Source organism: Crocodylus siamensis, chromosome 2 (assembly GCF_052110815.1).
Source record: "Crocodylus siamensis isolate JL-2025a chromosome 2, ASM5211081v1, whole genome shotgun sequence".
In the NCBI taxonomy this organism is placed as follows: domain Eukaryota; kingdom Metazoa; phylum Chordata; order Crocodylia; family Crocodylidae; genus Crocodylus; species Crocodylus siamensis.
In genome coordinates this window covers 176,862,673-176,887,738 of record NC_143396.1, presented here as the reverse complement: position 1 = coordinate 176,887,738, position 25,066 = coordinate 176,862,673, and the positions used below count along the sequence as shown (strand labels likewise).

Below are 25,066 nucleotides of genomic sequence, written 5' to 3'. Positions count from 1 at the left end.
GGGACCTGATCCTTTTCTCTCCAGAGCTCAGGCAGTGCCTACCCCCCATGCCACTGCTGGCAGGAGCAGAGCCAGTCTGGGTGGTGGTGAGAACACCGGCACTCACTCTGCCTGACGTCCCTGTGGGGACAAAGCACCATGCCTGACCCTGCTGTGCCCCGACATCCCTGCTTGCCCCAAGTCAGGAGGGGCCACTGCACTCTGGGATACTGGAGGACTTTGGCTTGGGTGGAATAGCTGTGGAAAGTAGCCACACGGTAATGAAAAGGAACGAAATTAGGCAGATTGGAGATAGTCCTGCCCTGCAGTGGCATAACTAAGCTGAATAATGAGTGCTTTAAACCACTTAAAAGGTGTTAATGTGCAGCTAGTCCAGGGGTTAAGAGCTCCAGAATCTGCCTGAATTTACCATGTAGCAAGGCCCTTAGATATTTAGGTGCCTAAATTTCACTGAAAGGCAAGAGGCTGGTGCTCCAAAGTCACACTGGGCGTGGGTGGGCAGAAAGACTGTCTTAAGCACTTTTGTCAATGGTCGCTGTTGTTTCATTGCCCTGTCCCAATGTGGCACCATCCTATTGAAATCCACCCCCCTCCTCCTCTCCCCCAGTCCTTCGCCCTTTTACACTGAAGCTGTTCTGGAAGGATTGCAATACACATATGCATGAGCAATCCATTACTTTTTTTCTTATTGTTCCCACCTCAGAGCTGCTTTGTCACTGAAGGGACATCTACAGCTCAGAAACTTTACTCCACAGTAGCCAGTGTAACAGCACCGCCCAGTGGCAATTTGGAAAAACCATGTGTGAACTCCATGAAGAAAAGTGATACAGGTTTTAGCCGTGTTGGTCTACAGATGAAAATATTCAGAACTCTTGGTAGAGGTGATATATCCCCTGCTCTTTGCAAAATTCATTCATAGCACCTGATGAATCAGGCTGTAGCCTGCAAAATCTCATGCCTCTCTGAATTAGTTTATAATGTGCCACCCTGCCCTGCTCTGCCTTCTCTCTGACTTCAGATCAACACAACTAACTACCTTTTTCCCCTATATCAGTTTTTCAACAGACAAAATCCAAGTGTAAAGTCAGAAATAACCAGGCCAATATGAGGGTTTGAACCTGGGCTCTTGAGTTCAGGACAAAAGCATCATTTCATGGAGTCAGTGAGTGGGTACACAGGCTGGCAGTGGTAGGAAACTGAGGAATCAAGGGATGCTTCCCCCCTTTCAGTGAGGAGCAACTCTAGTCATTACCCCAAAGGCTAAGCAAACACCGCTATAGGACAGATCAATGGTGGCAACATTTTCCCCTCAAATTTTAAAACAAATCCTTTATTTATTATTACACAGTTAGACTTGCCTTTAGTTTATTTAAAACAGAATAAATACCAGTGCCCTTCACTTGTCTACGTGCATTTCCTCCTCACCCCTGGTAGGCGGACACACAGGGACAGTGGCATAATTAGAGTGGGGCAATGAGGCCAGCCACCCCAGGCACTGTCCCTGCATGTGGCAGCTGCCCCAGGTACCCAGCCACATGGTTCTGTCTATGCCCAGGAAGCCTGACCCTCGGCATCTTACAGGAGAGCTGCCAGAGCATAGGAGAGAACCAGCTTCCATGCTGCCGGTGCTTCAATCCCAAGCCACTGCTGGCCATGCACCCTTGGTGGGCAGGGGGGAGGAGTGACAGGGCTGTAGGAGAGCACATGGATGGTAACGTTCCTCTATTGCACATACACACTGCTGTTCTGTTTTAACGCCTTGGTGTTCTCTGCTGGAAAGAACCTGGAACTTCCTCCCATCCGCAGTTGCTGTCAGGAGTGCCCCCATGATAACTGTTGCCAGAGGATGGTCTTTATGCGGTCACATGCAGCAGCCTTTCCTCTTGCTGTAAACATTCAGGTGCAGGGCACTCTCTCGCTGCTTGTCCTCTTGTGCCGTCAGCAATCTGAAAAGAGGTCACACAGCTCAGGAACCCAATGCTGTTGCCACCACCTTCCTGCCCAGGCAGTGACGACCTTTGTGCCCTGTCAGCTGGAGAGTGGAGGGAAACAATGAGAGTTGGCCTTGCTTTGGATTTGAGCTGAATAAAAGCAGACCAGTTGTGAGAAATTCCCAGAATAGCCTGGAAAAAGGGAAGAGTTCATATATACCAGAAGAGACAGCGTGGTCTCATGGAATGAGCACTGGACTAAGAAGCAGGAGAGCTGTCCTTACTCTGCGGCCTTGGCCAAGTCACCTCACTTCTGCCTACTGCTGTTTCCCTTTCTGCAAAATGGTGATGATGCATCTTTTGGAATGCACTTTGAGATCTTCCTGTTGAAAACTGTGATGCAAAACCTAGGTGGTATCATTGCATTGGATACACAGCAGGATTTCTCAGTCAGTCATTCACTAACTGTGCTTATGGGGCACAAAATAAAGAAAACTAGCATTTTTTCAAGGAAATTAAAATTGTATTTTTTTCTATTTTCCTCCATTTGTATCTTTAAAAAAAAAGTATAAAAAAGGGAAAAGGGGGTGGGGACTGAGAAAATATTAATAAAGTTATGGGTGCAGCATGCCTGTAGTATAGGCAATTGTGGCAGAAGGTCAGTCTCAGGTTAATGCCCCTTTTTTTCATGACCTGCCTCAAGAGAGATTTTTTTTGGAATTTGGCCACAGCTGGAAGAGATACAAGGCCAATTCCACACCTTTTCACTGACCTTGCCATATGTAGCATGGGTTCTACAATGTTGTAGCCAGTCATGGCGCTGCACTCATAGAAGACAGCCTTGTATTCCTGCTGGAAACAGAGCCAGGAGATAACTTTGCACATGGTCTCACCCCACTATCCCCACCTCTACCCAGCAACCAATACCCCAAAGAAGGATCCTTATCCCTCTCCAGTGCTTACCCCATCCTCCCTTTCATATACATAGTGGAACCCCCTCCCCATCAAAGGTCTTATGGGATGCTAATGAATTATAGGATTCATGCAGACTGCCTATATGGAGGATATGCCAGTGTCTCATCCCACAAGTAGAATGAGCAAGAGGACAGATCCCCCTGCTAATATCCATGAATGGGGCTTTCTCTTTGAGGAACTGAGGGCCTGCTCCTCACAAAGGGCCTGGAGGGAACATTGGGTCTTTAGTAGTTGGGAGGAAGCTTAAAGTATTTATGAAACACTAATGTGTGCTTTGGGTGTCCTCTCTCTCAAAGTGCCTTCATCACCAGCTGGGCTATGGAGCATGCAACATTCCAGGTCATGGACTGGTTCATTTAAGAGCACCTCATAGTCCACTAGACACTTGCACTAAACAGCTCCATGCATCAAGGCCCAGAGCAGAAACTTGTAAGCCAGGGGTGGGCAATTATTTCGGGCAGAGGGCTGCTTACTGAGTTTTGGCAAGCCATCGAGGGCCGCATGACAGGTGGCCGGGGGCAGATAAATATTACTTTTCAACATTTTTTAGGGGCCCCGCAGGCCAGCTAGAATGGCCTGGCAGATCACATCCAGCCCCCAGGCTGCATTTTGCCTACCCCCGTTCTAAGCTAAGAAGACATAGGTATCACAGGGCATTGAAACCAAGGGGGGAAAAACAAACAAAAAACCACCCATATTCATAAGCTGGATGTGTCCAGAGCTTCTGTGTCTGAGCTTGCAGATGGGGTCATGTAACTAGTTAAATCTCCATCATCTTCCTGAAAAACAGAACTGCTGCACACAGTCCAAAGAGGAAAAGACGAGTGGGGTCCTTTGTAAGCTGATGTCCGTCACTTATGGGCAACTTGGCACCACTGAAATCAGTGATAATTCAGTCATGCATCTCCGTGGAGGCAAAAAATCACACCCTGCAACCATGGTGAATACAGAAACACTTCCCTCCCATTTCCTGAATAGGACAATGAGCATGAAAGCCAGAATGGAGCAAACTTTACAGAGCCCTTATAGCAGAAAGCAGCATTCAGAGCCACACCACCTTTGCCAGCCTCTCGCCCTCCAGCTTAGGTACATCATGGGTCTTCTGTTCTACTGCATCCACTTTGTTTCCTAGCAGAAAGATCACAGCTCCATCCTCAATCCCTTCCTGCAGAACAGAACAAGGCTCCTTTGAGAACCATCAAAAGGAAACAAACCTCATGGAGCTGCTTGGGCTGACACAAAGAAGAGCTTTGCTATGGAGATCAGTGGAAATGGGAGCAGCCCCTGAAATTATTACCAAAATTCCACCGAACTCTGTTTATTTAGAGGAATGAGTGTGGAAGCTCCAACCGGGACACTGTGGAAAGAAATTTAACTTCTAGGATTCCAAGTGGTTCCCGAGTCTGAGCATTTGATTCAACCAGATTTAATGCTAATTTTTTTTTAGTGGCAAGGGGTAGGTTGTTTTGCATCCATTTCCTTGGCTTAAGAACAAGAAGGAAAAAAGTTGGCCCTACTGGACCTGTGGGAATTTAAAAATCTTGCCACATTTTCCTCTTGCACCTGTATTTTCTTGATGTGAAGCTATTCATTTTGAGGTCTCTGAAATGGGTTTTGCTCTTACCTGGATATTACTCATCCAGTTCCGCACCGCTGTGAAGCTGCACTCAGCAGTGACATCATACATCACCAAGATGCCATCCGCCTTTCGGAAATACTGCCTTGTAATGCTCCGAAATCTAAAGGCAAACAAAACACAGGAGACTTACAGAACCTCCACCGTTATTAACCAGGAAACACAAAATACCCCATTCTTAAATAGGCCTTGCAGCAGTTCCAGGAGGCTCAATGTTCCAGTCTGTTGTTTACAGGCAGGCATGGGGAAGGCTAAATTCTCTCTTTGTGGAGAGGCCTGATGCAGAAAGGGAAAGTGCGTCTGGGCTAGTGGAAGGAAAACAGGATACAAGTCTTCATTTGGATGAGATGAAAGAAAAGGTATGAAGACCCATTAAGTGTTCAGGACAAGGAAGTATCCATAGAGTGATAACATCCCAAGGCTTTGGTGGACCCCTAACTTAAAACTTTACACAATGACTTCAGCTACTGGTTTAGATGCACCAACATACAATTTTTCTACACTATGGAATACCACACGACATCAGTTCAGCTTCCAAAATCCCAGGAGAGGGTTTCAACCTAATTTTAAATGTCTCATATAAAGCAGAAGACAGGGTAGCTTTATACCTTATAGAGTAGCTAAATCAGAGATGCATAAGCTTTCATGAGCCTGAGCTTACATCTGATTAAGTGACTTTAAGGTCATGAAAGCTTATTCATCTCTAATATAATCAGCCTATGAAGTACAGCTCTACCTTGCCTTCTGCATGACTTAATACTAACATGGCTAACTAGCTACCTCTCTCTGCTCATAGGAGGCAGCCACTTTGTGGATGATACAGCAGAGAGAATCGAGTTCTGGTAGAAGCTCCCAGCACTTAGGGAAGTGAGTGGACGCACATTTCTAGCTGAAATGTTAGACAGACCCATTGCTCACTGGGCTAAATGGCCTCCCTACAGAACTGTAAGTCAGTGCTTTCAATAGAGACACTTTTGAAAATTAGCTGACAAACCACCCAGGAAGGCCAGAAAACAATGACCTCATGACTAGATAACCCTGTTACTTCCAAAATTGGTCCTTACCATAGCCACCAGGGGATGCTGTTTCATTAAAGGCTGGTATTCTGAAAACTTCATTTGGAAAACTTCCCTGTTTGAGTTTCTCTGGAGTTCAAGGTAAGCTCTGAAATTACTAAGCGCATTGCACAGTGAAATACTTGCTACATGTAGTGGGCATTTGAATCAGCAGTTGTGATCTAGGATCCTCATTTATGCCATATATTTGGCTATACAGCTCTGATTAAAAGTAACCATGTGAGTAAGTGCAAAGCTAAAAAAAGATGGTTTTATGACCCAAATCAGGAAAACAGACAAGGCTAGTGCTTTCTGAAGGCATGGGCAGATGTAACAGCTGTATCAATATTAAATGATACTGATATAAATTGTTACCAGGTAAGTGTGATATATTCAAGTGTATCCAAACCAGAAACCACTACGACCTCAACCCTGAATGAAACGGGGTTAAAGTTCCAGAGATTTAGCTAAATTACAATCATTACAGGATCCTGGCAATGTAGCAGTTAAGTGTAACAGTTGATGCCCAGTCCTGAGAGGCAGCTACTCCTTTTTAAAGCTGTTAAGAAGCTACACTTGTACACTTATAAAACGCATGTTAATGATCCATGGGGCTTAGAAACCTTCTTAAGTGCTTTTCCAAGAAGGGGTTATTTCAGGTCCTGTGCTACTCAGCCACAAGTAGTTGGAGCTGTTGGAGAGGAGTTGTTTGTAAGTTCATCTTGACATGGAGACATAAGCAAAAAATTGCCTGAATGGAAATGTCATTTCTCAACATGCATCTGATTTGAGGAGTTCCCCAGTTATAGCAATTTTTGAGCTCTACTGAGGATATTTTCTTCTGGATTGCAAAATCTAATTTGCCTGAGATTGGGGTTGCACCTTTGCCCTAAAACAGCCGGAAGCCCCACATGCTATTGGTCAGCACAAGGTCACATAAGCCCTGTGAACACAATTCCATCCCGAGGGAGGTTTGATGCTGTGGTACATTAAAAGCAAAAATGTGCTTTGTTTTAACATTATATGCCACAACTGTGGGGCCTGTTTGAGCTCATTTTAAGCTCAGGATTCAAAATGTGTTACATAAAATGAGAGTGGCATGTACTATTGTAATAAATGTAAGTCACATTAATATTATGTGGCTCTTTTCCTTCTCAGATGGCTAGGACACAGGATGGAGTTTTTTGCTTTTGTTACTGGACTCCTAACAAGACCAACCCTGTGGCATGTTTAACAGTGGAATTAGAGTCCCTTGCTTCAATCACACCCAGAGGTACTGTTATATACAACTATTTCTCAACACTCCTGGCATCAGATGTTACTTGACCTGTTCTCCACCCCCCCCCCCATACACACACACACAAACTCAAAGAAATGGACTGGTTTAGGAGAACTGAGGACCACATCCCATTACTTTGGGATGCAAGGTTGCTGTGATCCTCAGAGGTTTCCCAAGACTGGCCCTAACCTTAAAGATATGTACAGGTGCCCCAGGTATACAGAAATTCAGAACCTGTTTTTGGTAGTTAGAGACATCTTTTCTGTGATAGATCCTGTGGATCTGCGTCATGGGCTCAAGACAGAGGCATGAACACAGAACTGAAATGTGCATCTTGGGCCATGGAGTCCAGAGGAGTACCTGCCTTTGCCAGAAGCCATTTATCCAAAGAGTCCTAAAAATGGTCCACCCCAATGCCTTACAAACAGACACCACACAGCCACAAAGCACTGTATGGAAGCAAAACAAAGAACACCTTGAAATGTGCCACGGAGGAGACAAGGCACTGCCAATGCCCCACCACAGCAATGGAATGATGTTTGGGTTTATTAAGCTCAGATGATCCTAGGAGAGGAGCCATGTTCTGCTTTGCAGAGGAAGGCAAACCCCACCTTCCCACATGCCTGCCTGTGCCAATCTGACCACATATGGTGATCAGTTCAGCTCTGAATAAAGATAAAAGCCTTTTAGCCAGATACCTTAAGACATTTTCAAGTACCAGCAAGAACCACTAGTGCATCCTAGTCAATACTCCTGCCTCTAGCTTTGGTCAATGCCCAATATTTCAGAGGAAGGTGGGAGGAAAAAAGAAAGAAAAGAAAAATAGAAGCTGATTGAGACTTCATAAGGAAGGGGGGTTAATTCCTTCTTTGCCTCTACAGTAATCCTATTCATCAGAGGTCACTGTTGTCCTAGACACCTTTTGCATGGAAAGAAATATCTTTTTATTGCAAGGGGATAGCAAACACCTACACCACCATATCACTTATTAACCCAATAATACCCCTGTCCTATTCTGCTACCCCGTTCTGAAACGGACAGTGAAATGGTTTCTGTGCTAGCTATTGTCCCACTCTCTCTAAAGCTTAAAATTAATGTTGTGCTCCAAGGGATGTAATCCAGGTCTGGTCTCTCCTCTCTCCACCCCTGCGCTATAAAGATCAATAGCTACTCTCCACATGGGCTGTTACATGCTGTGAACTTGGCAGCATGAAATCCAAATCTGGAACAAAAAATGTTTAATTTACCTCTCCTGCCCTGCTGTGTCCCACAGCTGCAAGGCAACTCGTGCATTATCTACCATTAAACTCTTCACTTGGTAGTCGATACCTGTTGGGGGGCAAAGAACACATCATCTGTGCTCCAGGGCAGGGAGCAAGTATCTTTCTGCATGTGAAGAAAATATGCTCAGGACATTTGGGGTGCTCCTGACATCTAAAGAACCATGGCAGCAGTAAAGGCACCAGTCCTTCTCCCCACCTTCAGCTATTTTTCCATCCTGAATTTTCAGGACTGCTAGGAAATAAGAGAGACCCTCCCCTCCACCCCCACCCAGGATAATTCAAGGATCACTAGACCACTCTCTGAAGACCGCAGCTCTTTCAAAGCCTCAGAAAGAACAGCCACAAACTACAATCTCCTTTTGGAAAATCTTAGCCATTACTAGACAATGCAGACAGGGCTGCACAAAGCATACAGGGGAGGCGACCAGATTAGCAGCACTCATAGTACTGGCATGGAAGAAGTCTGTGCGACTGCCCTGTATGAACACGAGACAAACACTGGGAACACTTCATGTTTCCTCCTTTCTCTTTCATTACACCCCTCCTTTCCCAGGCCTGCACCATTCTGCCAGGGCAGAAGCCCTTTCACTTACCAATGGTTGCACTGATCTCTGCCAAGGACCTGTCATAGCAAAAGCGATGGATAAAGGAGCTCTTGCCAACACCCGAGTTCCCCACGAACACCACCTTGAAGATGCGATCTGGGGAGAAGCCAGCTGGATCCTGTGCCTTGAGGTTGGAGGAACAGGACAGGAGCAAGGCGCAAGAAAGGAGAAGACAAACTAGAGGAGTTGGAGATGGTTTGTGAGAGCCACAGAACCCCCATCCTCAACAGAAATAGTGGAAAGGGGGCAGGAGGAAGGAAAGCAAGGAAGAATCCTAGCGTACGAGGCTTACCATGGTTTCGGTGCCAGTGGGTTGCCCTCTGGGAGGCAGTGGAGTACTGTCCAACTCATTTGATGTTTTCCTACAGCTGCTTTTCAGAACCATCCTTGGCTTCCCCATGTCCCCCGCCATTTGCTGCCTCTCTCTCTCTCTGCCAGAGATGCTGCTCTCCACGTAGCTTGCGGTACCTCCCTTCACCTTCTTCAATCTGGTGCCCAGGAAGTATTTACAGTTCTTCCTGTTAGGCTCTTCCATGGTCATTTCCTCAGGGAAGGCAGAAGAAACATCCCCAGAAACAAGCAGCCTGTGTCAAGGCCCATATGTACCATGTGCAGGGTGAGGAAAGAGAGTTCCCCAAACAACCAATGTGATCAAGTTAGCACTCACGGGACACTGATGGGGATTCACATTCACACACATGTAGACTAAACAAGACAGAACACTGCCCCAAAAGGAGAAAGGTGAGGAGAGGACACAGCATGCCCTGGCCATGTTCCTACAAAACAGAAGGCCCATGAGTGAATCTGTGGGTAAAAGCCATGATCTTGCAAACATCACAGGAGGTTTCAGGAATCTCAGCAACTTGGATAGTGGCACTAACATCTTGACCCCAAGTAGGCAACAGATTTGGTACTAAGCAGCTGAATAAGAATCTATTTGAAACAATATTTCAGGACAAATTTCTGCATTGCAATTGAAGCAGCTCAAAAAAAAGACAGGGAAAGGAGAATTTGCATGTAATCCACAATCACTCTTGTTTGGGAGGTTTCTGAGAAGTGGTGTTTTTATTCGATTTTCTGCAATTTTATTCTTTTATTAAAATATTTTCCTTTTCCCATTTTTTTCCCTTCCATCCATCCCCATGCATCTGAATGGGGTGCATGCATGTGTACAACTGCCTCCATCTGTATGCATAGATACTCTCAAAGATACAGTTGCATTAACCATTAGGGCTGACTTACTCTTTTCTAGCTCAAATGGCAGATGCCCATGTGCTTAGAGAAGAAGGTCCAGAGTCCTGCTCCCCACAAGCATGGAGAACAAATGTGCAGAGTGGCCCTATTCCTTCTCCACAGCTCCTACACAAACTATCACTGTGTTAGCTCTGCAATGAGTCCTTGTTTAAGTGTCTCAAAGGAAGAAATAAAAAAAAAAAAATCAAAGGCTTGACAGACTTTTACTCCAGGGAAGCTTCAGGCCCTGGGAAGAGACATCACACACTCCACTGTAGCATCTGGTAGAGAGCAGTTCTGCCCCAGGAGAAGGGTTGTAGACCTGTGGAATAGAACCTAGGCTAAACTTACATACATCAGACTATGCGTATGTTAATAGTGGCAATGAGAGAGACAGGCTTTAGGAAAAAAAAGGGGAAAAAAAAGAAATCACTCAGCCCATAGGAATCCTGAGCATGTGGAGTGTCTGGGTGGGGAGCTGACCTATGAAGAAGTAACTCATGATATGATTTCCGTCTGGTCCAGCTTTCCGTAGTTAATGAACTAGAAGAATGGAGAGGTGATGTAGCCCTGCTCGACTGGCATGATCTAATGTCTACTGAACTCAAAAATTCCTGTTGGCTTCACCAGGTACTATGCCATGACCAAAATGGAGGGGTGAAAAAGCATGTACTGTCCTTAGTGCAGTCTACTCTCAGGGAAACATTGTATTATGCCTATACTCAGCATAAAGAGTGCTTTTCACACAAGGCATCAAGAGATGGACACAGGAACACAAAGTCTGTCTTATGAAAATGCATGTGCCCAATACCCCTTGAACTGTGAAAATTAAATCAGCTGCCCTCATGCATGCATTTCCTTTGAAAAGCCATTAGATTCCCTGGCACCTTTTTCTGTACAGTACTTACACAGTACTCAGACCAGAAAAAGAGGAATTAAACCAAATTAAATTATCTGACCATGGAAAGCATACACCCAAATTTCCTGGGCTTTAGAGATGGGAGAAGGGTAATGGGCATGACCCTGTCTCCATAGCCTGGTGACATGCCAGCATGAGAAAATGGAATAAGCAGCTGGGAGGCAAAAGCCTCTTTGGAGAAGGGATTTCAGAAAAGCCTCTGAAGACAAAAGCACCTGAATGAGGGCCCAGAACTGCAAGTTCTGCTGCCATTTCTTAGGGAACATGCCACAACCTCTACAGACCAATGGAGGCAAAAAAGAAGTGGGCACCTCTCTTCTTCCCCATACCATGCTGACCCTCCAAACATCTCCCCTAGCTCAGCCCTCCAAATGATTGCTGCATGCTGCTGGCAGCATGCTGAATCTCCCAAAGAACAGCTGCTGAGAAGATCAGGATGCAAGTATAAACAGCAAGCTCATTTGGTCCCATGGAGCAAGGGCATTTGCCATTCACAAACTATCCAGCAGTGGGACTGTTAAAAAAACAGCGCCACATAAAACAGTCCCATGTCTGATATGACCAAGCAGAATCTCGGCAGGATGGCTCCCCAGCTGGTTGAATTTTTCCAGTCTATTTGTCCAGATGCCAGGAGCAAGACTTCCACAAGGGCTTAAATATGTGGCCATTAACTGCTGGCTGAAAAAGGCAAGAACTGTGCAGTCAACAGGCTTGTGGTTGAAGATCACCTAGATCAGCAATTACAGGGCAAGCTCATTTAAGCTAGAGGTGCAGAATTTGGCCCACACAATTCCAGGTTATTTATTGAAGTCAGTCACTTGCAACTAGATATTACAACTTCTGTAGCATCCAGCCCTAAACTTCAATGATTCTCAGCTTTGAAGGGCCAACGTGCCATGGGAGGACAGCTTCACAACCTTACCTAGGTTGGGAACATACCCAGATTCCACGAGCCGTGTGCACAGGAACAGTGCTAGAAACCACATGTGCAGACAGGGAGCTCCCTGATGCGTACCACTGGAACCTTGTCCTTCTTGAAACTGGGGTGGCCTCCACTGTTACAGATGTCCTGTCCACACTAAAGGTATGCACCAGTGCAGCAGCACTTACATACCAGCTAAAGTGTCCTTCTCATCCTTGGCAGTATGCTTCAGCAGGGTTAGAAATGGTAATGAATATAAAGGAGCACGAATGAAAATCCAGGATAGCCGTTTTCTTTAAACTAGTGCTTCCACCCAGTTACTTTCCTGCTACTGTGGGAATGCAAGTCTTTTGGACAAATTGCTCCTTTTCCTATTCTCCAAGGAACAGAGTGCTACAGCACAGCACATTTGTGGTCAGAGAGAGAATGGGGATGAAGGAGAGATCACCCTTGTGATGAAAGGAAAGGAAAGGGGGATGCAGAAGAAAACCCCAAATCCATTTGAGGGCAACGCAGCACAGACCATGAGGAACAGACTGCCAATTCAGCTACTTTGAGAGGAATTATAGGTTCCCATCCTAGAGGACAGCCTCATCATTCTCCCCCGACCCAGTTTCCAAAACACTTGCTCCATCGGCTTCTTCTTGCCACTTTGATCTTTTGACCCTTCATTCTGCTTGGGGTCCCCAGGCTGTCCCGAGAGGAAGCAGTGCTGTGCTAAGATGGGACTTAGCACCCTTTCTTGACACACCAATGTGTCAATGAGAACTCCCACTAGTCCAGCCACAACCCACCAAGCTCTAACAATTAACCAAACCCAAAGCCCAGCCTTAGCCCACAATGAAGGGGAGTGCGCACAGGACACAAGTGACTCATAGGAGTCCACATAATGCATCACACGTGATAAACAACAAAGATTGCAGGCTAACCGTTTTACTGGCTTGTCCTCCGGGATGTATTTTCCTACCATTGACCCTTTCTTCAACAGGAGCTTTTTGCTCTGAGGTGCCTGGAAGTTAAAGAAAGGGGATGAAAAGAGTCGTTAGGATTGATTAGCCAAATAGCCCAGTGCTAGACAGCAACAGGTCAGACCCCCACCTCAGCAGTGGCAGCTCTGACATTACTAGGACATGTTGGCAAGATGCAGTTATAACCCCTTGGAGAAGGACACACCATAACTAGGTCCAACCCATATGTTTGGATAAATGCCCAACAAGGGGTTAAAAATCATTTACAAATAAAGTCATAATGGAGACCTTCACGGGGGGCTGGGGTCTTTCATTTAAAAATTAGGAAATTAGGTCCCTATGCCCCAATTCTAGGAGACAGTAAAATGTGCCTGGGTCCTAGCAGGAATGGTGCCACTGCATTCACAAGACACTAGAGGCAGTTATCCCAGTTAACTGGGACTCAAATCTGTTTGTAAAATCAAATTGTTCAGTTAATGAGTGGTCCTCAACCTTTTTACACCCCAGGAAAAAATGCTTGCTCTGAACTTTCACTTATTTTTTGATTACAGAAAAATAATAGAGTGATTCTCCTGTTGCAAAATGCTCAGAAAGACCACACAGCAGGTCACAAGCTATGGCATCCTGATGGAGAATCACCATGTTACTTAAACAGACATGGAATTAAAGTTTACATGTGCAACTCACAAACATGAATACAAATACTGTTTTCAGTTGATTACTCCAAAGCTTTTCCCTCCCTCACTAAAGCAGTTCTCTTTCTGTCAGTAGCCACCACTCTGATTTGGACAGACACACCAGGTGGGCTGACAAGCACATCCTGATAACGGTTTGGGTCATTGACTCTCTCCTGTATGGCTGCCACAAACAGAGGTGCCAAGATGAACTGGGGCTCTGGCTGCGATTTCCATGCTTTGGAAGACTAAGTATTGTCATCACTGAAAAGCTTATAGCAAACCACACTTTTTCCTATGAAATAGAGTGGTGCTGCTCCCTCCACATAAGCTGGTGACTCCTAGTACAGATACATCTGGTGGCTGTTGCTCATATTCAGTTCCGAATCACAGAGGCTGTCCCTCTCCCTATCCATTCCCACCCTGCTGTGGAGCAGTGGGAGGAATTAGCATCCTGTTCTGGGCCTTCTTGTCACGGGGCGTCCGCGCCAGAAACACATCCTGCCTGCCGTCGCAGATCAAAGCAACGTACATACAGTCTAGAGGAAGAACAGACAAGAAAACTCCTGCTCAAGCAAAGCGGAGATGGGAGAGAGCAGGGAAAAGCTCTACAGAGATTATTTCACTCCAGCACCATTACTGCTTTCTACTGTCAGTTCTCATACACATCCTTGTCTAACTGGCCCTCCCACATTTCCAGAGAGAACATGAAAAAGCCATTAAGCAGAGCAAACAAATATTCACAATCCTCTGTCCTCACAGCACTTCCATATGGCAGAAAACAAAGGTCCCTCTGCCCCCCTCTCCTCCAGGCAAGGATCCACCCAAGGTTACACAGGAAACCAGAGGCAGAGAAAGGAGATGAATGCAGATCTTCCAGATTCCATGTGTGTGCTTGAACCATCATATTACCCTTCTTTCCCCTCTGCATCTGGCCACAGGAAGTTTCTACCTGCAGAGAGACAATGTAAGGGGAGTGCACGGGATAGGGAAGCTAGGAGGAGAGGACTCTGCTATTCACACACAGTAACACTCTTTTGGAGGCTGCTAGGCACAAGATATTTTAGTGGAGGGTGAGGGAAGGGGGAAGCAGGGGAAGGGAGTTAAGAAGGCTATAGCTAGTTTGAATTTAGGGGGTTTTTTTTAGTCCCAGAAAACCCCTGTAGGTGACTCATAGCAGGCCTTCCCATGAGCCAGGCTTTAGATGTAGAGTCCAGGTTGGGATATTTACTGCTGAGGATAAACTCCCACCTTCAAAAAGAAGGACTCCTAAAAATCTCATTCCAAGGTAATTAAAAAAAAATATATATATATATATATGGCTAGATGCAGATAGCTGGTAGAGAACAAGTATTCCAATTACCAAGTATTCCAGTTATAATGAATCTTGTATCTTTTCAAATAACATGCTGAAATCTGTGCATTTCCTTCCTAGTGAGCCAAATCAAAACAGGGAATCCAAAATTTTATTGCATAAAACCAGGGTTCGAATTATGGCAGAGCTTGCGGGGGGCTCAGCCCCCCCCATAAGAGATGACCTCCTCCCCCCGGGCTGGTCAGCCCCCAGCCCACCCCATGCCTTTCTAAGCAGCCCAGATGGTGACGGTTCCTTCTCGGTTCCACTATTGCAAACCCTGCTCCCAAGAGTCAAAGTGTAATTCAAACCCTGCATAAAACCAACACCTTGCCAAATCCTAGCCATGGATGCAAACCAGCAGAGTTAGCTGCTGAGAAGTGATTTCCAAGAGGACGAAGATTTGCCTCTTCATTTTCAGAGCTTCTTAAAAGGGAAGCTTCTTAAATAGAATTCAGGTCCATGCCAAAGGGCCAAGCAGTATGGATCGTGCTGGTTATATATCTGATTATAAAAAGCTGTCCTGTTTAAGGCTGGTTTATAGAAGGGTGAATGCCTCATTTTCAGCCAGCTATCAAGCACACACCTTCCAGCCAGAGGCCACCAGAGCCCACCTGGGGAAATCTCATCTCAGGAGGTTCAGATTAGACCCTGGTTCCATCCTACCTTCAAGGATGAAGCAGAACACTCAGTGATCAGGGTGAAAAGATTCAGGATTTAAACCAAGGAGATCTGTTACATTCAAGTGCATTCTTTAGACCCTTGGAAACACTCACAGCTTGCCTGGCGTTCATGATGCTCCAAGTCCAGTAGTCACCCTTTGGAGCAAATTGACTCATGAGCAATCTATCAGCACAGGGCCCTACCTAGAGAGTAAACACGACCTACTCAGGGCATACTACTTAGGAAAAAGAATGAGACACAATTGCCTGGGTTTTTCCCACTATTAGTTTTTGCCATGCTTTTATTGGCTTGTCAAGTTTGCATAGCTTTGGCTCGTCACACAGATGGCAACACCACAAGCATGACATCACAACTGTACAACACAGAGATGGAAACACAGCATTCATGGAGACACATGGAGGCCAAGTGTTCATGGAGTTTGCTATGGAAGAAAGAAGCGTGCCCTCCAGTTCACACTCCAAGGCTGGCACATTCTGTGCAGTCTGGGTCTCGCTACGCTATTAGTGACAAACAGAAAAATCACGTACATTTGACATCTTTGATAACCCATGCTACACAAACAGAATATGCAAACCTGTCACCTCCAGATCTAAATGCCACAAGTTTGAGCTGCTTGAGCCAAAATATCAAATTACTTGTGGGTTATGATGCTCAAACCTCTATACACAATCTAGATCAAGGTTCAGTAACCTATGGCCTGTGGGCAAGATCCAGCCTGCAGTCATTGGGTCCAGCCCACAAAGCTGGGACTTCAGCAGGATTCAGCAGCAGGCAACCTTGCTGGTGGGGAGATTTCCCCGTGCTGTATCTCAGCCAGGTGGGAAGGAGAAGCAATAGCAATGGCCAGGATCTAGTGCTGGCTTGCCTTGGACCCAAGCTGAGCCATTCCATCCCACTTCCAGAAAATGTTGCTGACCACTGGGCTAGATACTAGATGACTGTAAAGATCCACTGGAAACATATCTATAGCAATATTAGAAACTCTTATAAAAGAGCAAGGGATAAAACTCATCACTAAGAAGTGCAGGCAACCAATGACTTGCTCTAGCCACACTAACATGCTTGCTACAGACATCCTATATGCTACATTGTCCCATCAGAAAAAATATTAACCTGTTTACAGAGGTGCAGATTTGCACCATTTTTCCATTTTGGAAATTAAAAAAAAATAAAATGCATCTGTTTGCTCTCCCCACAGGTGTCTTCTGCACTCATACAAAAGCCACAGAAAAGAGCAGGTGGAAAACATCCCACTGGTGCTGCAGACAAATGTAACCTCAATCTTCATAGAGTCTGTAGGTTTCCCTGTAGAGCACTACACTAGAACTGTATTCCTTTGGCCCCAGGGGCCGTGTTTTACTTCATAGAGAAATGAAAATTTAGATTAGCTGACAGCCAATGACCCCAGTAGAAAATGGAAATTGTTTTTTAATGTACCAAGCTGTTTAAACAAGTTCCATAGCAAACAGAATAGGCAGGCCAGGAAGTCCCAACTGACCCCCTAGCTAAGGCCTCACTGTGGGAAAAATAAGTCCTTGGTCCAAGTCCAAGCCTTGTGTTTTCCATTATAATCAACAGTTTACCCATGATTTCCCTAGATACAGAATCTCTCTCTGCACCATACCATCTTAGGGCAGGGTTCACCTACCCAGGGACTTTCACCACAGCAAGGTATGTCATTTGGGGAGGTTGGATGGGTGGGGGTGGACAGCCATATCACTGTTGGGATTGTCACATGGTAACTCTCCTCGCCACTACCACTGTCAGGGGCAAAAAGGGTAGTACAAGGGGATCAGCCCTGGGGAGATCTATGGCAGGGCAAACCTTATGATGTCCTTTTACCTGTTCTTTATGTACCTCAGCTGCAGCACAGCATCTGGCTTATACATTTTAAAAATACTCTAAGCTGGTTGGCTCACTCTCGCTCGCTCTCTCTCACCCCTCCAGCTAAACGTTTGAGCTGTTCCAAACAAGAATCTGGATACTTTAATAGCTTGCAAGTTGGTTTCCCCTGAACTTGCTTTTCTATGAAGCAGGTTGTTTTAACTCCTAGCTAGGGTAATTTAAAACCTGTGCAAAAACAGGGTTTTAATTACAACCTCTGTACAGCAACATTCTTCATTTGAAGCTAGAAACCCAAGATGATGCAAATCAGCACAGCCCTGCTGACTTCCATGGAACTACATTGATTTACAGCAGTTTAGGGTCTCCCCCACACTTACAGCATTTTCCTGACCTGTAAATTTGCATGAGGTAGGAGTTTTCATTGCCAATATTGGCCTGGGGCTTAAATTTTTTTTCCAGGAATATTCCATTTCCAGGTATGTTCTGAACCTCAAGTGCCCCAAATCCAGAGCAGAAGTGTTTTCCAGGTTCCCCATTAGCGTGTATGGATGTTACCAGGATAGGCTGGTAACTTTTCATGACCATCACCTCCTTAAGAATAGTTTAAAAAACAAAACACAAACAAAACCCAAAAAAACTGAGACAAGAGACAATTCTGGGGCAGAAATATCCAGAAGGACAGAATACAGCATTACTCTTCTTTTTCCTTTTGAAGAATCTTAAAAAGGAAGAAAGAAACAAATTGTGTTTACTAGTGCTATTGGTGCTCTAAGAGCACCTAGTAGTTGTTATGGAACCAAGTCTTGCAAGGCAATGAACAAACACAGGGATACATCTACAATGCAATCACAGCGTCTCATCAGGATGTATTAGCCTGCGTTGGGCCATTCTGGGGCAGCCAGACTGCTAGCACAAGCTCACTTGGGAATCTGTATACCACTCCATCATCACTTCTGTGATAGCAATGTAGGCAGTTCTTCAGAAGACAGACATAGACACTCCATGCCACAAATGACCATGCTTTTTCCTACTTTACTTAATATTAAAAAACAAACCCCCTTTCCATTCCCATTTTTGAGACAGACCATGATGCTGATGTCAGCATAGGCCAGACCTATATGCAGAGGAATGGGATATCCCAAACACTATTGCAAACCCATCATGTAGATTACTGCACTGGGGCAAGAAGCACCTTGCACAGATATAGCCACCTTAGTTTGAAAGGAAGGAAGGGGATGGGAAGGAAGGGTTTCCTCTAGTCAAACAGGTCAGTAAGAAGTCAAAAAACAGTCACTGTCCCAGCAACCTGTTACAGTACTTGATGACCATCCCACCCTGTAGAACCCAGAAACCTTTGCAGTTCAGATGGGAAGCCAGGGTACTGAAGCAGTCAACACTGAAAAAGGAAAAAGCACCTTTTTTCTCATCTGTATTGGACTCAGCACTAATGTACACATGTTTATTTAGTTATTTTTCCAGCAGGGGGCAATAAAACATTGAACACACTGAGGACATGCCACCCGTGCAACACACAGCAACCGAGTCAGACTGAGCATTTGGATCATTCCATACCATCTCCATAGTGCAGCAGGGACTCCAGCCATTCCAAGGGAGATGAGTGGGTTCTTCCTTCTGGGTTTTAAGCTAAATGTTTTTCACCCTCAGAGAGAGTCCAAGCTGGAAGCCTGGAGCCGTGCATTCAGGTGGGATGGATTCTGGCTGTGACCTTACATAAACTGCTAAAAACCCAGATACCCAGTACCACTGGTAACACTCACACACGCACACTTAGCAGCTTTAATAATTCTTCATTCAGGTAACAGAGACCAGCCTCCCTCTCTATACAGAATAGTTACTAGGATGAGAGATGTTCTCAAACAAGCCCTTCTTCTTTCCATTTGACTCCTGCCTTTCTTCCAAGAGCAGCAGCTGCAGCTACAGGGGCTAACGTGCAGAAAAGCCACTCCCTGGGGATGACCCCACTAATCTCCACTTCATCTTCCATTGCACTGTAGGCCAAGAAGGGCTGCTGTTGAGTGTCATCAGTTTTACCCATTGCCACTTTGGCTTTGACATGCTGGATACTACTCCAAGCCTCACCTCAGCTGCAGCCCCCCTTAGCCTACACACTGCTGAAAGCCAGTTCATCTCCAGGGCTTTCACTAACAGCCTAGCAGCAGGGGTGGGAGAAGACTTGCTTTGTTGCTGGGATGGACCAAAGGGAATGGAGAAGCTCCAATACAGAATTAATCAAGAGCTGGGGGGGAAGGGAACAAGGACATCCTCATAAACCATGTGCTCCTGTGTACGTCTTGCAGACCATGTGAGAAGATAGAAAACAACCCTCCTACCTCAGACAACACAAGCAGATGAGAGCTCTGCTCACTGCATCTCCAGGCTGCTGGTGAAGGGGATTAAAGATGTGGCCCATAGTGACCAATAGTGCTGTTCCCCTACAAACCTAGACCCTTCTACTTCCATCTTCATTTACAGCATTAGACCTTCCCCCATTTCATTATTGGCTTGCTGCCAGGACCCTGGGCATGCACACTATGTAGGACTGGGGTTGGGGGCAGGCTTTCAGCACTGGCAATGGCAGGCAGGCACAGTGGAAGGAAGAGCCAGGCAGTCTCACTTGCTGTAAAGTCAAAAAGGTTGCCCAGATGGCACCAGACTCCTGCCAAAAGTGGACCCTCTCTGAGATTCTGAGTTTAGCCTAGTCCAGCCTCAGGCAGGGGGGTCCTTCCACATTGGCCTCCTTCCTTTGAAGTCTCTGGACTTGGCATGTACATAAAAGGTGTCACTTCCCTGCAGTTTCACAGAGAGCCCCTAGTCTGGGGCTCCCCTCTCAGGACTGTCACAGGGCAATGCTCTTTGGCAATCCCTTTCACACGCCTGAATTAAACCAGCACAGCTCTCCCCTAAAGTGAAGAGGTGCATTGAAGTCCACAGCGAGGTGCCTCACAAAGGCCGCAGATGTTTTGGTCAGTGTCCCCCGTGGAATTGCCAGAGCCCCGAGTGGCAACAGCAACCGCAGCAGATGAAAGGAGGGTGGCTAGGTATTAGGATTTTCTTTCTTAGACTAACCAGCTTCTTGGCTTCAAAGGCATCTCTCTCATCTCGAAGCTTCTTGTTCATCTCTCTGGTCCAAAGGAAGATAAGAGACACAAGCAGAGACCAATGTATGAATGAAGAGGCAAAAAATTACCCTTATTGCCTGACAAATGGCATTTGGGGTCTCAGTCTGGATAGTATCTGAGCACCAGTGGCCCCATTACACAGCAAGGAAAATATCAATTCCCTGAAATAATATGCCTTTTGTTATACAGAGACAGTTAGGCCAAAAGGATCACAATGGTCCTTGAGAGGTTTCATATATATCTGTACACACACACACACACACACACACACACACACACAGAGCAAGGAAGCACCCTATCGATATAGCCGTGTGTGCGTGTATGTGTGTATATATCCAGATAGATATAGCTGTGTGTGTGCACACGTGTGTGGATACACACACACACAGGGCTATACATGTATTACACACGTGCGCACACACACACAGCTATATCTATCTATCTAGATACACACACACACGGCTATATCTATGTGTACGTATGTGCTTTATATATCTATTGAGAGAGAGAGATAGCCGTACGCACATGCACGTGTGTGTGCGCACACACACATTATTTATATTACACATATACATACACAAAATATATATGTATGCATGCACACATCCCATCATGTATTACAACAGCTTTTTTTTTTTTTTTTTTTAAATCAGACCATAACTCTGTTGGCACATGCAGAAAGGACTCTCAGAGCTAATGTACTAGCCCAAAAGATTTTCAGGTACTGGCTGAATAACTCCCTATTCGTAGCTCTGGAAGTCAGATAGATACCTCAGACTCAGAGCAAAGAAGCTGTCTTGTTAGCTGCCTGGATGTTTTTACCAGTTGCTGCCTGCACTCTGGAGAATGTCCTTTCTCCACCCAGCTTCTCCACCCCTCTATTCTGAAGCTGGAATTTGTCAAGGCTCCCCGTACCTGAGGAGCTCCAGCTGTCGCAGGAGGCTTTGTTTTTCTTTCTGCATGTTCTTAGAGACTCTAAATACATCCCTAAGTCGAGGAGAAGGGAAGGGGGAGGAGGGGAGAAAACAAGATTAAAACAAAAACAAAAAAAGACTGAGGAAAAAAAATTCCCCACATGCAAACATGTACATTTCTGCCAAAGCTACCAGCCTGGCAGCTGCAACGGTAGCTCAACTAACTGGAGGCAGCAGTGGTTTGAGGGTCAGACGACCTGGGTTTAAACTAGCTTCACTCTGTTCCACATGGGATTCTTGCCTTCCCTCCTTGCATTTCAATTTCCCAATGGTAAAACCTCTGTTCATAAGGTGCTTGGAGATCTATAGGTGAGCAGCTGCTACGGACAGGCTAAATATTAGCTAAAGCTTGAAGAGACACCTGACAATGGTCACAATAAATAGCAATACAAATAGATACAATATATTCTGCTGAGGATGCAATCAACTGGTTGAAGCACATGGAAGAAGAGACCTACTGTCCTGAATACAAAAAAAAAAAAAATAGTTCTTTAAATTTCTCCAGTACTTTCCAGTCAGCATCTAGTGACATTAATTAATTTAGCCTCATAATACCTATATTTAGAGAGGTTGTACATAACCAGTAAGAAAACCCAAGATTGTTTTTTTCCCTCCCAAATGGGGCAACAAGCTTGTGACAATATGAGAGACTGAAAGCTAATAACCACCAAACCATCCTCCCTTCTTTTACCAAATCCCAAGTAAGGCAAATCATGCAGAAGCACCTCACAGGTTGGACCAAATGCTCTGCAACCCCCAGCCAGGCACACCTGTCCTTCTGCTCCTGTTCCATCTGTGACTCCTTCTGAAGCCTCTGCAAATGGCCCCTGGCTACCTCCAGCTCCCACTTGTTTTTCTCCAGTTGCTCCAGAAGGCTTTCATTCAGGTGTCTGAGCCGCTCATTCTGCACTCGGGTCTCCAGTTGCTCCGAGTTTAGTGACTGCAGCTGGTGTTCTAGCTGTGAAAGCAGAATGAGAGAAACAGAGAGAGAGACAGAGAGAGGACAAAAAGTTTTTAACTAAAGAACTGCGTACCAGACTTGAGCTGCCATAATTGTAAAACAGGCCAGAAGAGCACCACACATACAATGCCATTGAGGAGGTGGTCCAGAGGCCACACAAAAAAGTTAGCATTATATTCCAGGGGACTTATAGCAAGAAGCTGAGAAACTCAAAACCTGTGACCTGTACTTACCTATTGACTCCTTGCATCACTACACATCTCAACCTCGCACACAAATGACCAAGTCACACCCTGATGTGGAACAGAAGTAGCAAAAACAGTATGGAGAAGAATCAAGGATGGAGGAACAGCAGTAATTCTGCTGATCTTTGATCCAAAAGAGGCCTTTATTATTTGCAACTGACACTCCCGGTCATTGTAATGAAACCCAACATGCCAGGTGCTATGGAAAAGAAAGCATATACTAAGTTTTAGATACCAGATGGATACACACAGATACATGGAGGAATACATGGGAGAAAACACTGTTCAGCAGCACCACTTTCATTTAGATTAGTGGGTCTGGGGCTTTTCTTGCTTATACCTGTCACATGATCACAGCAAGGGCCTGGAAGGTTTCCTGCATTTCACTCAAAATCTTGCCCTATAGCTGTCAGCTCACAAAATAACAATGCAAAGAGCACAAGAGAATTGGGCACCCTGTTCCCTTAGTCGAGATCACCTGGACTGAAAGGGTGGTATGTATCAGAAGTTCAAGCACAAACCATTGTCAGGCCTCGACTAATTTTCTTTTAAGCTACCTGGTATTCATTTTATATTAATTATATTAATATTACTGTTGTATTGTTTAACTTAGCTTTTGTATGACTTAGCTTAAATTTCATTTTATAGTAACCTAGAGTTATTATAAATTAAGTTTGTTATTCAAAATAACTTTTTTTGGTAATATTTAGAATGTATGGATGAATGAATCTAGAGTAACTGAGAAAGTACTGTATATTGTGTGTCAACAAACCAAGTTACCAAATGGTGAACTGTGTTGGGAAAAGGCTGAAGAGGCAATTCTGTACCAGGCGAGGATCCAAGATTAAAAGGCAGGGCCTGCAACACTTCAAGACTAAAAGACTCCCTTTGTGCCAGACACAGCCCACACCAGTGATAACAAAGGAATGTTGTAAACAGAGTGATTGAAGAGCATCACTTAAGGACAGTGATGGATGAGCCTGACTGCGTGTCAGAATGGAAAAGTACTGTGAGTTTGGACAAAGACCTGGTACCCCTTATAAAGGGGAGAGACTTAGCAGCAAGGAGTTGAGTCTGTTCTGCACAACATCAAGGAGCATCGGTATGCATCTGACAGAAGGTCTGGCTCCCCTCTCTTGCTCAGCTTAGCTGGCCACTAAGTTGATTCGAGCAACTAAGAACTGGTAACACTTTAACATCTGCAGAACTGTTGGTGTGTCTGTGTCTCTGTGTGAATGAGTGTGTATGTGAAGTTTTAATGTTTTATATGTCCAATAAACATGGCATATTGCCTTGTCCCCTAATAAGGATCTTGCTTGTTTAAATTTACTGTATGCCCAGTGTATACAACACCATAACTGATCCAAGCTTAACCCTTAGTGCATAGCTCAGGTGGGAGCCCAGCTTGGGGGGGGTCATGAATAATAGTCTGCCCGCTCCAGGGCTTGATGATTGCCTGGCCCAGAGGAAGTTAAAAGCTCCCAGGGAGGGAAGACTGTGGTGCTGAAGAGGCAGCACAGAACAGGGGTTGCCCTCTCTAGGTCTGAGGAATGACCATAGGTTTGGAGTTAACCCTTTGTTGTTTCTGTATTAATTTGTTTTGATATTGATATTGTTTCCTATGAGGACACATTTATTTTCCCAGAGAAAATAAAAGCTGAATAACAGCCTACTACAAACCCCCTGGGAACAAACAGATATCCATAGATCCATAGATTGTGAGGCTGGAAAGGACCTCAGAAGATCGTTGGGTCCAGCCCCCTGCACCAAAAAGGAAAGATAACTGGGGGGGTCAGGTGACCCCAGTAAGGTGCCCGTCCAGTCTCCTCTTGAAGATTTCCAGGGTAGGCGATTGTATCACCTCTGGAGGTGGTTTATTCCACAGTCTGGACACCCTAGTTGTGAAGTAGTTTTTTCCTAATGTTGAGCCTGAAATGGTCTTCCAGGAGTCTGTGCCTGTGTAACCCTGGCAGCAGCACTACCTGCAGCCATGTCCAAATCTTTGGGATCCTGGGGTGCCAATAAGTCTTGGTCTACTCCCACTCTGTCTACAGGCTGGGAGCACCACTCATGGGAGTGCTCTCCTGTGGTCCTCCCACACCAGACCACTCACTAAACTATTTACAATAATAACTGGGAGATTGACAAATTTGACATCCCATAAATAACAAACAAAGTGTTTTCAATGAGCTCAATAATCTATACCAGCAGATAAAGCAAATACTTATCATATAACAAAAACAATTATGTTATCAACTTTAACACTCAGGCAACTTATAGCAGGTGTATACACTTAGTCAACCAGGTCTCCACAAAATCCCTCTGCCTACAGCAAAGTAGCCCACTGTGCAGTGGCTGCAGTGAAGCCCCAAGGAGCAGTGCT

General features: G+C 45.3%; 1 protein-coding gene across 1 annotated transcript in view; it reads right to left on the bottom strand.

Moving 5' to 3' along the window:
- Positions 1 to 1,288: 1,288 nt before the first annotated feature.
- CRACR2B (calcium release activated channel regulator 2B) overlaps positions 1,289 to 25,066 on the bottom strand; it is a 70,699-nt gene continuing 46,921 nt past the window's right edge. The window contains exons 8-18 of the mRNA XM_090032424.1: positions 22,248 to 22,435; positions 21,419 to 21,490; positions 20,451 to 20,505; positions 12,768 to 12,847; positions 9,057 to 9,348; positions 8,753 to 8,888; positions 8,124 to 8,205; positions 4,531 to 4,645; positions 3,964 to 4,071; positions 2,704 to 2,780; positions 1,289 to 1,946 (exon numbers count right to left, since the gene is read on the bottom strand). Coding sequence (XP_089888550.1) covers positions 1,862 to 1,946; positions 2,704 to 2,780; positions 3,964 to 4,071; positions 4,531 to 4,645; positions 8,124 to 8,205; positions 8,753 to 8,888; positions 9,057 to 9,348; positions 12,768 to 12,847; positions 20,451 to 20,505; positions 21,419 to 21,490; positions 22,248 to 22,435 — 1,290 coding nt within the window. The 3' untranslated portion in view covers positions 1,289 to 1,861. The remainder of the gene's footprint in view (positions 1,947 to 2,703; positions 2,781 to 3,963; positions 4,072 to 4,530; positions 4,646 to 8,123; positions 8,206 to 8,752; positions 8,889 to 9,056; positions 9,349 to 12,767; positions 12,848 to 20,450; positions 20,506 to 21,418; positions 21,491 to 22,247; positions 22,436 to 25,066) is intronic.